Source organism: Ranitomeya imitator, chromosome 3 (genome assembly GCF_032444005.1).
Source record: "Ranitomeya imitator isolate aRanImi1 chromosome 3, aRanImi1.pri, whole genome shotgun sequence".
Taxonomy (NCBI): Eukaryota; Metazoa; Chordata; class Amphibia; order Anura; family Dendrobatidae; genus Ranitomeya; species Ranitomeya imitator.
Genome location: NC_091284.1, coordinates 401,692,451 through 401,708,026, shown reverse-complemented (window position 1 = coordinate 401,708,026; position 15,576 = coordinate 401,692,451). Strand labels below are relative to the sequence as shown.

The 15,576-nt window shown below is 46.1% G+C and overlaps 1 protein-coding gene across 2 annotated transcripts in view; it reads right to left on the bottom strand.

Annotated features, from left to right (window-relative positions):
• YRDC (yrdC N6-threonylcarbamoyltransferase domain containing) overlaps nt 1-5,616 on the bottom strand; it is a 37,417-nt gene extending 31,801 nt beyond the window's left edge. The window contains exon 1 of one of the 2 annotated variants that reach the window (XM_069757112.1): nt 5,404-5,616. In XM_069757112.1, the coding sequence (XP_069613213.1) occupies nt 5,404-5,542 (139 nt within the window). In that variant the 5' untranslated portion in view covers nt 5,543-5,616. The remainder of the gene's footprint in view (nt 1-5,403) is intronic. The other variant, XM_069757111.1, reaches the window with a different exon arrangement.
• Nucleotides 5,617-15,576: the final 9,960 nt, after the last annotated feature.

Here is a 15,576-nt window from a genome sequence, read left to right as displayed (position 1 = left end):
GGAACACCGACTGACAAGGGGCGAAGTGAGGAGGTGGTGTGGGGGAGGGAGACACTGAATGTTCGGTCTGTCAGATATGACGAGATCCAGGAAAGGGCCAAGTCTGTGATGCCAAGGGATGAGAGGATTTGTAGCAAAAGGGAGTGATCTACAGTGTCAAAGGCAGAAGACAAGTCCAGGAGAAGGAGGACAGAGTAGTGTCGCTTGCTCCTGGCAGTTAGTAGGTCATTGGTGACTTTAGTTAGGGCAGTTTCAGTTGAGTGATGGGAACGGAAGCCTGATTGTAACCGATCAAAGAGGGAGCAGGAGGAGAAGTGGGAGGACAGTTCAAGATGGACGTGTTGCTCCAGCAATTTGGAGGCATAAGGGAGAAGAGATATTGGGCGATAGCTAGACAGAGAGGATGGGTCGAGGGAGGGCTTTTTGAGGATGGGTGTGATCTTGGCATGCTTGAAGGATGAGGGAAAGACACCTGTTGTGAGTGAGAGGTTGAAGAGGTGCTTTAGGGTTGGGATGAAGACCGTGGAAAGGTTAGGGATGAGGTGGGATGGGAGCGGGTCAAGCGTGCAGGTGGTGAGGTGTGATCTTGACAGGAGGGTGGAGAGCTGATCTTCTGTCATGGTGGAGAAGCTGGTTTTGGAGGAGCAGGGTTGAGCAGCTAAGAGGGGCAGTGGGCGCTGTGGGCCAAAGCTTTCTCTGATCGTATCGATCTTCTGTTTAAAGAAAGAGGCGAAGTCATCAGCAGAAATGAGGGGGGAGGGAGGAGGTGCGGGGGGACGGAGTAGAGAATTGAAAGTGTTGAAAAGCTGTTTAGGGTTGTGGGACAGGGAGGATATGAGGGATGAGAAGTATGTTTGTTTTGCGGCAGTGAGCGCAGACTTGAAGCTGGCGAGGGACTGCTTGTATGCAGTGAAGTGGTCGGCAGAGTGGGATCGCTTCCATCTCCGCTCAGCAATCCTGGAAGCCCGTCTCAATTCTTTGGTCAGGCTGGTCAGCCAGGGCTGCCTGTTAATTGTACGAGTTTTACTATGCATGAGTGGGGCGGCCGAATCGAGTGTTGTTGTTATTGTGGTGTTATAAAAAGTGGCAGCAGCATCTGTGTCATGAAGGGAAGCTATGTCTGTGAGAGGGAGAAGGGACTCAGAGAGTGATTGTAAGTTGAGATGTTTGAGATTATCTGCGAGGGTGAGTGAGTTTGTAGAGTGGGGGTTGCACACTAGGAGAGGAGAGGGACGAGAATGTCAGTAGGTTGTGGTCAGACAGGGGGAGGGGTGTGTTAGTGAGGTTAGTAAGGGAGCAGAGGCGGGCGAAGATGAGGTCCAGCGTGTGGCCATCTTTGTGAGTGGCCTCAGAGGACCATTGAGTGAGGCCAAAGGAGGCAGTCAGTGATAAAAGTTTAGAGGTAGCTGAGGTGAAAGTGTCAATGAGTTCAGTTTTTGTCAGATTCAGTTTTAGATAGAGGGAGGAAATGATGGTACAGATAGCTGACAGACAATCACTGTTATTTTGCAGTAATGCAGGAGTGATGTCAGGAAAAGAGGTGTACAGGTCCTTCTCAAAAAATTAGCATATAGTGTTAAATTTCATTATTTACCATAATGTAATGATTACAATTAAACTTTCATATATTATAGATTCATTATCCACCAACTGAAATTTGTCACGTCTTTTATTGTTTTAATATTGATGATTTTGGCATACAACTCCTGATAACCCAAAAAACCTGTCTCAATAAATTAGCATATTTCACCCATCCAATCAAATAAAAGTGTTTTTTTAATAACAAACAAAAAAACCAACAAATAATAATGTTCAGTTATGCACTCAATACTTGGTCGGGAATCCTTTGGCAGAAATGACTGCTTCAATGCGGCGTGGCATGGAGGCAATCAGCCTGTGACACTGCTGAGATGTTATGGAGGCCCAGGATGCTTCAATAGCGGCCTTAAGCTCATCCAGAGTGTTGGGTCTTGCGTCTCTCAACTTTCTCTTCACAATATCCCACAGATTCTCTATGGGGTTCAGGTCAGGAGAGTTGGCAGGCCAATTGAGCACAGTAATACCATGGTCAGTAAACCATTTACCAGTGGTTTTGGCACTGTGAGCAGGTGCCAGGTCGTGCTGAAAAATGAAATCTTCATCTCCATAAAGCATTTCAGCCGATGGAAGCATGAAGTGCTCCAAAATCTCCTGATAGCTAGCTGCATTGACCCTGCCCTTGATGAAACACAGTGGACCAACACCAGCAGCTGACATGGCACCCCACACCATCACTGACTGTGGGTACTTGACACTGGACTTCAGGCATTTTGGCATTTCCTTCTCCCCAGTCTTCCTCCAGACTCTGGCACCTTGATTTCCGAATGACATGCAAAATTTGCTTTCGTCAGAAAAAAGTACTTGGGACCACTTAGCAACAGTCCAGTGCTGCTTCTCTGTAGCCCATTTCGGCACCTGTAGCCCATTTCCTGCACACGCCTGTGCACGGTGGCTCTGGATGTTTCCACACCAGACTCAGTCCACTGCTTCCTCAGGTTCCCCAAGGTCTGGAATCGGTCCTTCTCCACAATCTTCCTCAGGGTCCGGTTTCCTCTTCTCGTTGTACAGTGTTTTCTGCCACATTGTTTCCTTCCAACAGACTTACCATTGAGGTGCCTTGATACAGCACTCTGGGAACAGCCTATTTGTTGAGAAATTTCTTTCTGGGTCTTACCCTCTTGCTTGAGGGTGTCAATGATGGCCTTCTTGACATCTGTCAGGTCGCTAGTCTTACCCATGATGGGGGTTTTGAGTAATGAACCAGGCAGGGAGTTTATAAAAGCCTCAGGTATCTTTTGCATGTGTTTAGAGTTAATTAGTTGATTCAGAAGATTAGGGTAATAGGTCGTTTAGAGAACCTTTTCTTGATATGCTAATTTATTGAGACAGGTTTTTTGGGTTATCAGGAGTTGTATGCCAAAATCATCAGTATTAAAACAATAAAAGACGTGACAAATTTCAGTTGGTGGATAATGAATCTATAATATATGAAAGTTTAATTGTAATCATTACATTATGGTAAATAATGAAATTTAACACTATATGCTAATTTTTTGAGAAGGACCTGTATAATTGTGTGTCATCAGTAGATTTGATTTTCAGTAAAATCTCTATGCTGGTTTGTCCAATAGGGGCGATATATAAGGAGAAGACGAGAGGGCCTAGAACTGAACCCTGAGGAACCACCGACAGTATGGGGAGGAGGAGCCAGGAGAAGATAGTCGAGGAGTGGTCAGAGAGGTAGGAGGAGAAGCAAGACACCAGCTAAAGCAGAGGTTCTTAGCCTTAAGGTACAGTACCTGCATAAATCAGAATCAATGCAAAAAAGGAAAAAATGCTCCAAGGGCGTAGACTAGAAATTTCATTAACTACAAAAACGCCATTTGAACTCATTAAGGCTACGTTCAGATTAGCGTTGCGCGACGCTGCGTTTTGCGACGCGTGCGTCGTTTTTTTGACGAAATCGGACACAAGAAAAATGCAACTTGTTGCATTTTCTTGCGTCCGACGCTAGCGTCAAAAACGACGCACGTGTCGGAAAACGCAACAAGAAAAACGCATGCGTCCCCCATGTAAAACATAGGGGCGCATGACGCGTGCGTCGCCGCTGCGTTTCCCGACGCAGCGTCGGGAAACGCTAATCTGAACGTAGCCTAAGGAAACGTTTTCCAATTGAATTGTAAGGCTGCCGTCACACTAGCAGTATTTGGTCAGTATTTTACATCAGTATTTATAAGCCAAAACCAGGAGTGGCTGATAAATGCAGAAGTGGTGCATATGTTTCTGTTATACTTTTCCTCTATTTGTTTTATTGTTCCCAACGCTTTCCACTATGTCGTGAATAAAGATTTACAACTGAAATAGTTCATTCAGTGATATCTAGGATGTGGGATTTTAGTGTTCCCTTTATTTTTTTGAGATTGATATATATCTATCTATATAATCGTCTAAGGTCCACTTCCATCTGTTTGTCTGCCACGGAAATCCTGCGTCGCTGATTGGACGCGACCAATCAGCGACAGGCACAGTCCGGCCGCGAATTGGCCCCTCCCTACCCCCTCCAGTCAGTGCTCCCTCCCTACTCCCCTCCAGTCAGCGCCCACATAGCGTTTTAGCAGTCCGTTAACGCTGCCATTAACCCTGTGTGACCAACTTTTTACTATTGATGCTGCCTATGCAGCATCAATAGTAAATACATATAATTTTAAAAATAATAATTAAAAAAAAAAAAATCATATTTTCACCTTCCGGCGCCTTTCACGCTCCTCGCGACGCTCCGGTCCCAAGAATGCATTGCGGCAACGACCCGTGATGACGTAGCGGTCTCGCGAGACCGCTACATCATCACGGGTTAGTGCCACAAGGCATTACTGGGAACAGAGCGTCGTGAGGAGCATTGCTAAAGGCCTGGACTGGATCCGGGGGCCACCGGAGGGTGAGTATATAACTTTTTTATTTTAATTCTTTTTTTTTTTTTTTTTAACAGGGATATGGCGCGGGCTGCGCCGCACACTGCGCGGGCTGTCTGACTTTCGCCCGGGGCCCTCAAAAACCTGGAGCTGGCCCTGGCTTCACTGATAGCCGGCCACGAACAATCAGCGACAGACGCAGTCCAGACGTGAACTGGCACGGAGTTTGAACCACGCTTTGCTAATTGGTCGCGCCCGGCTGGCTGAATCCTGTGTATAAATTGCGTTATTCTCAAATATTCATAAGTAAACTACATACATATTCCATACCCGATGCGTTAGAATCAGCCACCATCTAAGTATAGATAGTTATTAGACATGTTGTTCTAACCATAAAGGATTCATTTACGTCAATCCTAAATTAGTGTGTAGGTACACAACATATGGAGTGGGCACGCCAGCACAGCAAGCAGGGCGAATGCACAATGTCTGCTGGGAACGTCCCAATCACGCCCACTTGTCAGACTGCTGGCTTGTTAGATAAGTCGTGTGACTTGTGTGAAAAACAAGTGTATTTGATGGCAATTACGCTAAGTATGAGGGACAGAAGGAAATTGGATCTGGGGCGGTTGGAGGGTATTGCGCCAGTGGGACAATTCTGGATTTTGATGGCTGTTCTGGCAGATTGGGGGTCTGTCCCGATTTCTACAGTGTCTGTGAGGTGTAACACTGTGTGGCAGGGGCCATATTGCATGGTATGGCATCATACTGTGAGTGCAATGGCCACGGATCACAGTGGGTGGGAACCGAGTGGGAGTATAAAAAGGTCCAAGTGGTTTATGGGTGTAATACATCCAGTGTATAACAGCTGGGAGTGACCATAGTGAGGAGTGCCCCAGCATGATCCTGCAGTCACACAGCGCTCCATCTCCGCCCGCCATTCCGGACTCCTCACCCTTAACGTCCTTGTCCGGGCCGTTCCTGCAGCCACTGGAGCCGCCAGGCAGCTTCATCACCTTACCGGCCAGATCTCTAAGCGGAGGCTGACAGGCCATCGCAGACACCCCTCCGTACAGCCGGCCGGCCAGCCTCATCTGACAGGGTTTCCTGAGCAACCACGTGTGATATCAACACTTCCGGGGTCAGCGCCCCGCGCCGTCCCGTGATGAAGACGTCATCGGTGATCGCCTACCATCGCCGTCATGTCCCAGCTAAGGGAAGTCAGTGGGTCACTGCTCTGTGCGGCCATCACTTGCACATAAATCATATGACGCGCTTGTGTATATCGCCGCGGCTACGTTCACATTGGCGTTCCGCCAATGTGCGTCGCTGTTGCGCCGGCGACGCGCCCCTATGTTTAACATAGGGGACGCGTGCGTTTTTAGGGTGGCGTTTTTCGACACTTGCGTCGTTTCCGACGCTAGCGTCGGACGCAAGAAAATGCAACAAGTTGCATTTTCTGTGCGTCCGATTTTGGTCAAAAAACGACGCACGCGTCGCAAAACGCGCGCGTTTTTTCGTGCGTTGCGTCGCCGACGCAGGGCGGCGCAACGCTAGTATGAACGTAGCCTAAAAACCGGTGATTGGCTGCTGCCGTCATGTGACCTGGCTGTTATCAACCCTATCTGGGGTGGGGACATCGAATATTAGTGGAGGCGCCTTATTGCGACATTTCACACAGACGCAAGACTTTCTCCTGTACATCTCAGCACTGCGCTTTCCACCATGCCCTTACCTCAGCGGCACTGCGCTTTCCTCCATGCCCTTACCTCAGCGGCACTGCGCTTTCCACCATGCCCTTACCTCAGCGGCACTGCGCTTTCCACCATGCCCTTACCTCAGCGGCACTGCGCTTTCCACCATGCCCTTACCTCAGCGGCACTGCGCTTTCCTCCATGCCCTTACCTCAGCGGCACTGCGCTTTCATCCATGCCCTTACCTCAGCGGCACTGCGCTTTCCTCCATGCCCTTACCTCAGCGGCACTGCGCTTTCCTCCATGCCCTTACCTCAGCGGCACTGCGCTTTCCTCCATGCCCTTACCTCAGCGGCACTGCGCTTTCCTCCATGCCCTTACCTCAGCGGCACTGCCCTTTCCTCCATGCCCTTACCTCAGCGGCACTGCCCTTTCCTCCATGCCCTTACCTCAGCGGCACTGCGCTTTCCTCCATGCCCTTACCTCAGCGGCACTGCGCTTTCCTCCATGCCCTTACCTCAGCAGCACCGCGCTTTCCTCCAGACTGTTGCCCCAGCGGCACTGTGCTTTACTCCATGCCCTTACTTCAGTGGCACTGTGCTGTCCACCATGCCCTTGGAATAAATATATAAATGGAGGGCACCGCAAAAATACAACAAAGATTGGAAGGTTCACTGTGGGCTTGTGATTAACCATGAAGAAAGAGCAAGAAAAAGATCATGCCCACATAGACAGGAACACCTCCATATATAATCCAGTATCAAAAATAGTTTTTATTATTAAATTGTCAAAAAACTCAAGACTGCACATAAGTACACACACAAAACAACAACACAAAAACCATTAAAAACACTTAAAAAATGCAAACATGCAAGAAAACATGCCCATATATATATATATATATATGTCATATCCTAGAATGAGGAAAATCACAGCCCACAAAACATGTGCTTCCCACAATAAGGTTATCACAAGAATCTGACTGCACAAGCGAAGATAATGCAAGGATAAATGACCACTCCATGAAATGGGTGTGAACATGTTAATATTGCAATACCATACATCCCTATAATAAGGCACATAATATGCGTGCAGGATACTTCAATAATATAGAAACTTTAGTCATATGGCAAAAAGAAAAAAATGTAACTGATGAAAAAAGGCGTACAACAAAAATGGTGATGAATGAGACAGTAGAAAAAATAGAAAAGCAAAAGAGATGTTAATATATGAAGTGTCTCAGTAATAGTACGCATAGGACCTGCGGGAGGGAGAGGGGGAACTAGGCAATGCAAGAGCCCAAAACCTCAATCCCATGGGAAAAAGAGAGAAAAAAAAAACCTTGTCATACCCACAGTCCAAAGCCATAGAGAAAGATCTTGTGAAGTGGGGAAGCAGAATGTGGGATAGGCTCCCACGCGTATCGCCGCCTGAGTAGCGGCTTCCTCAGGGAAAAGATATCATGTAGTGTGAGGCATCCTATGTGGTAACATATATACATATCCCTAATGGTACTAAAGGTATTCACCTGTGTGGAGAGATCTCAAGGAGCACATGCATGCAATACAGCATGGTCGCGGCCATCTTGTTTGTGTTAAAATCCTGAATGAAGCAATAAAGTTTGATCACATAGCTAGTGCGCATACATAGAGGTGATGTGCACCGAAAACTCAGATATAAAGCGTCTAGCCATTGCTGCGCAAACCCAAGGGGGAAGTTGTTATGATCTGGGGGCCTAGAAGCAGCATGAGACGGACTCTGGAGAAGGTGGTCCCTGTACTGACCGCAAACCCTGAACTAGCAGCGCAACTAGAAGTAGCCGTGGGGGGTACCTAACACTCCCTAGACAGCCTAAGATCTAACTACCCCTAAAGGCAGAAACAGGAAACCTATCTTGCCTCAGAGAAAATCCCCAAAGCCCCCCACAAATATTGACTGTGAGAGGAGAGGGAAATAACATACGCAGATATGAAATCAGATTTTAGCATAGGAGGCCATACTAGCTAAAAAGAAAGAAAAGAACAGAGTACTATGCGGTCAGTACAAAAACACTAGAAAATATCCACCGCAGAAAATACGGATCACCACATCTGACTAAAGACATGGGGGGTATATCTGCATCTCCAGAGAAATATCTAGGCTGGAAAAAATCCTTCACAGACTAAGCTGGACAAAACAAAAACATGAAAAATGCACAGAACTATAAAGTTCACTGCAGGTGGACAGAAAAAACCAAGCAGGACTTATCTTTGTAGAAAAGTACAGCAAACTGGAGGGACCAGCAGGGAAGTGAATCCTTCCAGAACAATGGACAACTGGCACTGACTAAAGGATCCTGCAAAGCTATATACCCCAGTCAGTTTTGCAATTAGTAGATACACCTGTCCACTCCTGCAGTCCAGGCACAACTGCATTACCCTCTACAACCACCGGAGGGAGCCCAAAAGCTGAATTCACAACAGTACCCCCCCCCCTTGAGGAGGGGTCACCGAACCCTCACCAGAGCCCCCAGGCCGATCAGGATGAGCCCGATGAAAGGCACGAACCAAATCAACGGCATGGACATCAGAGGCAGAAACCCAAGAATTATCCTCCTGGCCATAACCCTTCCACTTGACAAGGTACTGAAGCTTCCGCCTCGAAAAACGGGAATCCAAAATCTTCTCAACAACATATTCCAACTCCCCATCGACCAACACAGGGGCCGGAGGATCAACAGAGGGAACAACGGGCTCCACATATTTCCGCAACAAAGATCTATGGAAGACATTATGAATAGCAAAAGAGGCCGGAAGCGCCAGGCGAAAGGACACCGGATTAATAATCTCAGAAATCCTATAAGGACCAATAAATCAAGGCTTAAACTTAGGGGAAGAAACCTTCATAGGAACATGACGGGAAGATAACCAAACCAGATCACCAACCCGAAGCCGGGAACCAACACACCGATGACGGTTAGTAAAACGCTGAGCCTCCTCCTGAGACAGCACCAAATTGTCCTCCACATAAGCCCAAATGTGCTGCAACCTGTCGACCACAGAATCCACACCAGGAAGGTCAGAAGGCTCAACCTGCCCAGAAGAAAAACGAGGATGAAAACCAAAATTACAAAAAAAAGGCGAAACCAAAGTAGCCGAACTAGCCCGATTATTAAGGGCAAACTCGGCCAATGGCAAAAAAGCCACCCAATCATCCTGATCAGCAGACACAAAGCATCTCAAATAGGTCTCCAAGGTCTGATTAGTTCGCTCAGTCTGGCCATTTGTCTGAGGATGAAATGCAGAGGAAAAAGACAAATCAATGCCCAGCTTGGCACAAAAGGCCCGCCAAAACCTGGAAACAAACTGGGAACCTCTGTCGGACACAATATTCTCCGGAATACCATGCAAACGCACCACATGCTGAAAAAACAACGGAACCAAATCAGAAGAAGAAGGCAATTTAGGCAAAGGTACCAAATGAACCATCTTAGAAAATCGGTCACAGACAACCCAGATAACCGACATTCTTTGGGAAACAGGAAGATCGGAAATAAAATCCATAGAAATATGTGTCCAAGGTCTCTCAGGGATCGGCAGTGGCAAAAGCAACCCACTAGTGCGGGAACCGCAAGGCTTAGCCCGCGCACAAATCCCACAGGACTGCACAAAAGAACGCACATCCCGTGACAAAGAAGGCCACCAAAAGGACCTACTAACGAAATCTCTGGTACCAAAAATCCCAGGATGGCCAGCCAACACAGAACAATGAACCTCAGAAATCACTTTACTAGTCCATCTATCAGGAACAAACAGTTTCCCCACAGGACAGCGGTCAGGCTTATCAGCCTGAAATTCCTGAAGAACCCGTCGCAAATCAGGGGAGATGGCAGAAAAAATCACCCCTTCCTTCAAAATGCCGACCGGCTCAAGAATCCCAGGGGAATCAGGAAAAAAACTCCTAGAGAGGGCATCCGCCTTAACATTCTTAGTACCAGGAATGTACGAGACCACAAAATCAAAACGGGAGAAAAACAGGGACCATCGAGCCTGTCTAGGATTCAGCCATTTGGCAGACTCGAGGTAAATCAGATTCTTATGATCGGTCAGGACCACAATACGGTGCTTAGCCCCCTCAAGCCAATGTCGCCACTCCTCAAATGCCCACTTCATAGCCAACAACTCCCGATTGCCGACATCATAATTGCGTTCCGCAGGCGAAAACTTCCAAGAAAAGAAGGCACACGGTTTCATCAAGGGACCATCAGAATTCCTCTGAGACAAAACGGCCCCTGCCCCAATCTCAGACGCGTCAACCTCAACCTGAAATGGAAGAGAAACATCTGGCTGACGCAACACAGGGGCAGAAGTAAATCGGCGTTTAAGCTCCTGAAAGGCAGAAACAGCCGCGGAGGACCAATTCGTCACATCAGCGCCTTTCTTGGTCAAATCGGTTAGAGGTTTAACCACACTGGAGAAGTTGGCAATGAAACGACGATAAAAATTAGCAAAGCCCAAAAATTTCTGAAGGCTCTTCACAGATGTGGACTGAATCCAATCATGAATGGCCTGAACCTTAACCGGATCCATTTCTATAGATGAGGGAGAAAAAATGAAACCCAAAAAAGAAACCTTCTGAACTCCAAAGAGGCACTTTGACCCCTTCACAAATAAAGCATTATTACGGAGGATCTGAAATACCATCCTGACCTGTTTCACATGAGACTCCCAATCATTGGAAAAAAATCAAAATATCATCCAAATATACAACCATGAATTTATCAAGATAACTCCGAAAGATATCATGCATGAAGGACTGAAACACAGATGGGGCATTAGAGAGTCCGAATGGCATCACAAGGTATTCAAAATGGCCTTCGGGCGTATTAAATGCAGTTTTCCATTCGTCACCCTGCTTGATACGAATAAGATTATATGCCCCTCGAAGGTCAATCTTAGTAAACCAGCTAGACCCCTTAATCCTAGCAAACAAATCAGTATGCAAAGGCAAAGGGTATTGAAATTTAACCGGGATCTTATTCAAGAGGCGATAATCAATACAGGGTCTCAAGGAGCCATCCTTCTTGGCAACAAAAAAGAACCCCGCTCCCAACGGTGAAGAAGATGGCCGAATATGCCCTTTCTCCAAAGACTCCTTAATATAGCTCCGCATGGCGGTATGTTCAGGCACAGACAGGTTGAAAAGTCGGCCCTTAGGGAACTTACAACCTGGAATCAAGTCAATAGCACAATCACAGTCCCTATGCGGTGGAAGGGAACTGGATTTGGGCTCATCGAATACATCCTGGAAGTCAGACAAAAACTCAGGAACTTCAGAAGAGGGGGAAGAGGAAGTTGACATCAAAGGAACCTGATCATGAACCCCCTGACAACCCCAACTAGTCACAGACATGGATTTCCAATCTAACACCGGATTATGTAGCTGCAACCATGGAAAACCCAACACAATATCATCATGCAAATTATGCAACACCAGAAAACGACAATCTTCTTGATGGGCTGGCGCCATGCGCATGGTCAGCTGTGTCCAAAACTGAGGTTTATTTTTAGCCAACGGTGTAGCATCAATGCCCCTCAAAGGAATAGGGTTCTGCAAAGGCAATAAGGGAAAACCACAATGTCTGGCAAATTCTAAGTCCATTAAGTTCAGAGCGGCGCCTGAATCCACAAATGCCATGACAGAAAATGACGATAATGAGCAGATCAAGGTCACAGATAACAGAAATTTAGGTTGTATAGTACTGATGGCAACAGAACTAGCGATTCTCTTAGTGCGCTTAGGGCAATCAGAAATAACATGAGCAGAATCGCCGCAGTAAAAACACAACCTATTCTGACGCCTGAATGTTTGACGTTCAGCTCTAGACAAAATCCTATCACACTGCATAGGCTCAGGGCTCCGCTCAGAGGGCAACGCCACAGTGTGCACAACTTTGCGCTCGCGCAAGCGCCGATCAATCTGAATGGCCAGAGCCATAGAATCACTCAGACCAGCAGGCGTGGGGAACCCCACCATAACATCTTTGACGGATTCAGAATGACCCTTTCTGAAAATTGCCACCAAGGCATCCTCATTCCAATTAGTCAGTACAGACCATTTTCTAAATTTCTGGCAATACAATTCTGCCGCTTCTTGACCTTGACACAGGGCTAACAAGATTTTTTCAGCCTGATCCACAGAATTAGGCTCATCATACAACAACCCCAATGCCTGAAAGAACGAATCAACATTAAGCAAAGCAGGATTGCCAGATTCCAGGGAAAATGCCCAATCCTGTGGGTCACCACGCAGTAGAGATATGATGATTCTAACCTGCTGAATAGGATCACCAGAAGACCGGGGTCCTAATGCAAAAAACAGTTTACAGTTATTTTTGAAACTCAAAAATTTGGATCTGTCACCAAAGAATAAATCAGGAGTGGGAATCTTAGGTTCTAAGGCAGGAGTTTGAACAATGAAATCTGAAATACCCTGTACCCTAGCAGCAAGCTGATCCACCCGAGAAACTAACTCCTGAACATTCATGTTAGTACTAGACTCCGTAGCCACCCAGAGGTAAAGAGGGAGGAAAATACCAAATAGGCTAAGGAAAAAAAAATAGCTCAAAAGCTTTCCGCCCTTCTTCTGAGATGCAATTAACTCATTGTTGGCCAGTTGTACTGTTATGATCTGGTGGCCTAGGAGCAGCATGAGACGGACTCTGGAGAAGGTGGTCCCTGTACTGACCGCAAACCCTGAACTAGCAGCGCAACTAGAAGTAGCCGTGGGGGGTACCTAACACTCCCTAGACCCCTCGGCACGGCCTAAGATCTAACTACCCCTAAAGGCAGAAACAGGAAACCTATCTTGCCTCAGAGAAAATCCCCAAAGGATAGATAGCCCCCCACAAATATTGACTGTGAGAGGAGAGGGAAATAACATACGCAGATATGAAATCAGATTTTAGCATAGGAGGCCATACTAGCTAAAAAGAAAGAAAAGAACAGAGTACTATGCGGTCAGTACAAAAACACTAGAAAATATCCACCGCAGAAAATACAGATCACCACATCTGACTAAAGACAATGGGGGGTATATCTGCGTCTCCAGAGAAATATCTAGGCTGCGAAAAAACCTTCACAGACTAAGGTGGACAAAACAAAAACATGAAAAATGCACAGAACTATAAAGTCCACTGCAGGTGGACAGAAAAAACCAAGCAGGACTTATCTTTGTAGAAAAGCACAGCAAACTGGAGGGACCAGCAGGGAAGTGAATCCTTCCAGAACAATGGACAACTGGCACTGACTAAAGGATCCTGCAAAGCTATATACCCCAGTCAGTTTTGCAATTAGTAGATACACCTGTCCACTGCTGCAGTCCAGGCACAACTGCATTACCCTCTACAACCACCGGAGGGAGCCCAAAAGCTGAATTCACAACAGGAAGTATCTGCGCATGGACACTGCATGGCACTGCCTAAGTATCACAGTACATGCTACAATTATTCTGCACATACCAAGTAGCGAATCGGAGCGAATGTACCTGCAAAAAATTAATGTACACAGTTCCCACTAAGTAAACAAAGCATGACCCAATTTTGTAACATTGATGGGAAAAAAAAAAAGGAAAGCAGCTTATGCGTGTGCGCATAGACATGGATGTCATATGCCAGTAACATGAAACTGACATGGTGATTGCTGCACAGACAAATGGAGATGGTACCAACGCTTGCGCTATGTGCCACACAACACCCATGCAAGACCACTCGCTGTGGGTATAGGCGCAAAAGATGCTGAGGCTTATTGGTGTAAGAGGGAATATCAACATATATAAAAGCACATGCACAGCATCCAAGAGGATAAATAAATGAAAACACACTCATTACATGGGGCTAAGTAGCCTGTACTGAAAAAAAAAAAAAAAAAAAAAAAAAAAAAAAACTTTTGCTCAAAAGATGGAAGCTATTACTCAATTATATTTGTAACAAATACTGTTGTAATACCACCATGCCCGACACAAGATACAGATGTTTTTGCGCCGTTGCGATCCTTTGTGCCTAAAGTACATAGTACAATTAAGGTGCATGCAATAGACTTAGGCTACTTTCACACTAGCGTTAACTGCAATACGTTAAAATGCGTCGTTTTGCAGAAAAAACGCATCCAGCAAAATATTTTGCTGGATGCGTTTTTTCCCCATAGACTTGTATTGGCGACGCATTGCGACGGATTTGCATACGTCGGTATACGTCTTTCGACGGATGCGTCGAAATTAGGCGACACGTCGTCTGGAAAAACGTAGATTGCAACGTTTTTGGCTCCGACAAAAAAACGTGTCTCGGCACATCCATCGGCATGCGTCTTTGGCTACAATGAAAGTCTATGAGCGACGGATGCGTCGAGACACGTCGTATGACGCAATGCAGCGCTGCAATACGTTTTTTTCTACTGAGCATGCTCAGAAACAGGATTTTTTTTAGCTAATTGGCCAGACATCCCCAAATAGACAGATCCGTCGAAATGCTGTATGCGTTGCATACATTTTGCACTTTTTTGACGCATCCTTTTTTTTGGCAAAAAGACGTTTTTGTGACGGTTTGCAGTTAACGCTAGTGTGAAAGTAGCCTTAAGCGTATGGTACTGCAATATCAAGAAATGAAAAAGCAAAAAATCTCTGAAAAACAGGCATAAACGAGACAGAGTAAAAAAGGGGGAGTGGGGGGTTGTTGTGATCAGACCTAACTCGAAAATATATATGTATATCCAGGTGCAAACAATGCACACGCAAATAGGTTTCACACCATATATGTACATGTATACAACACGGCAATCCAGGCATCAACAGGATAACTATGACTATTATACAAATAGGCCCCCACATGAATATTTTGACAATGGTCCAATCTGGGATGCAAAATAAGGTCCAAATCAGCCATAAAATCCAGAGAACAAGAGTTCTTCATTTAGTCCATGGGCGATAAGCTTTTTAAATTGAAGATCCAACAGGATTCTCGACGCAATAATTCCTTAGTCCGATCGCCCCCACGTATACTCCCCAGCACCTGGTGTCATGTCTCACGACTTGAGAAATCATTAATATTTGCATTGCTTGTGTTCAATCCTTCTTTCTAGGCAGAAGTTTGCCTTTCCCTGTATTTTGGCCCAACTCTCTCACTGTAGTCCTGTGATGTATGTTTGTTCCCGCCCTTATTCTCCATTTTGTTATCATTCCGCCATCTGTATGCATCGTACTGCATGTCCTCTGTTGAATATTCCTTTTTACCTGCTACTTTCATTATAATACAAGAATTTCAGTTAAAGCAACCCTCTTTTCCTGGAGTCTTCTTACATGAGATCGTGGCTGAGTTAAGCTGTCTGATTGATCGATATGAACGTGAGTACAGGTGAATACGGAAGCGCCTAAAAGAAGGGTCTATCCAGGCACCACTACGT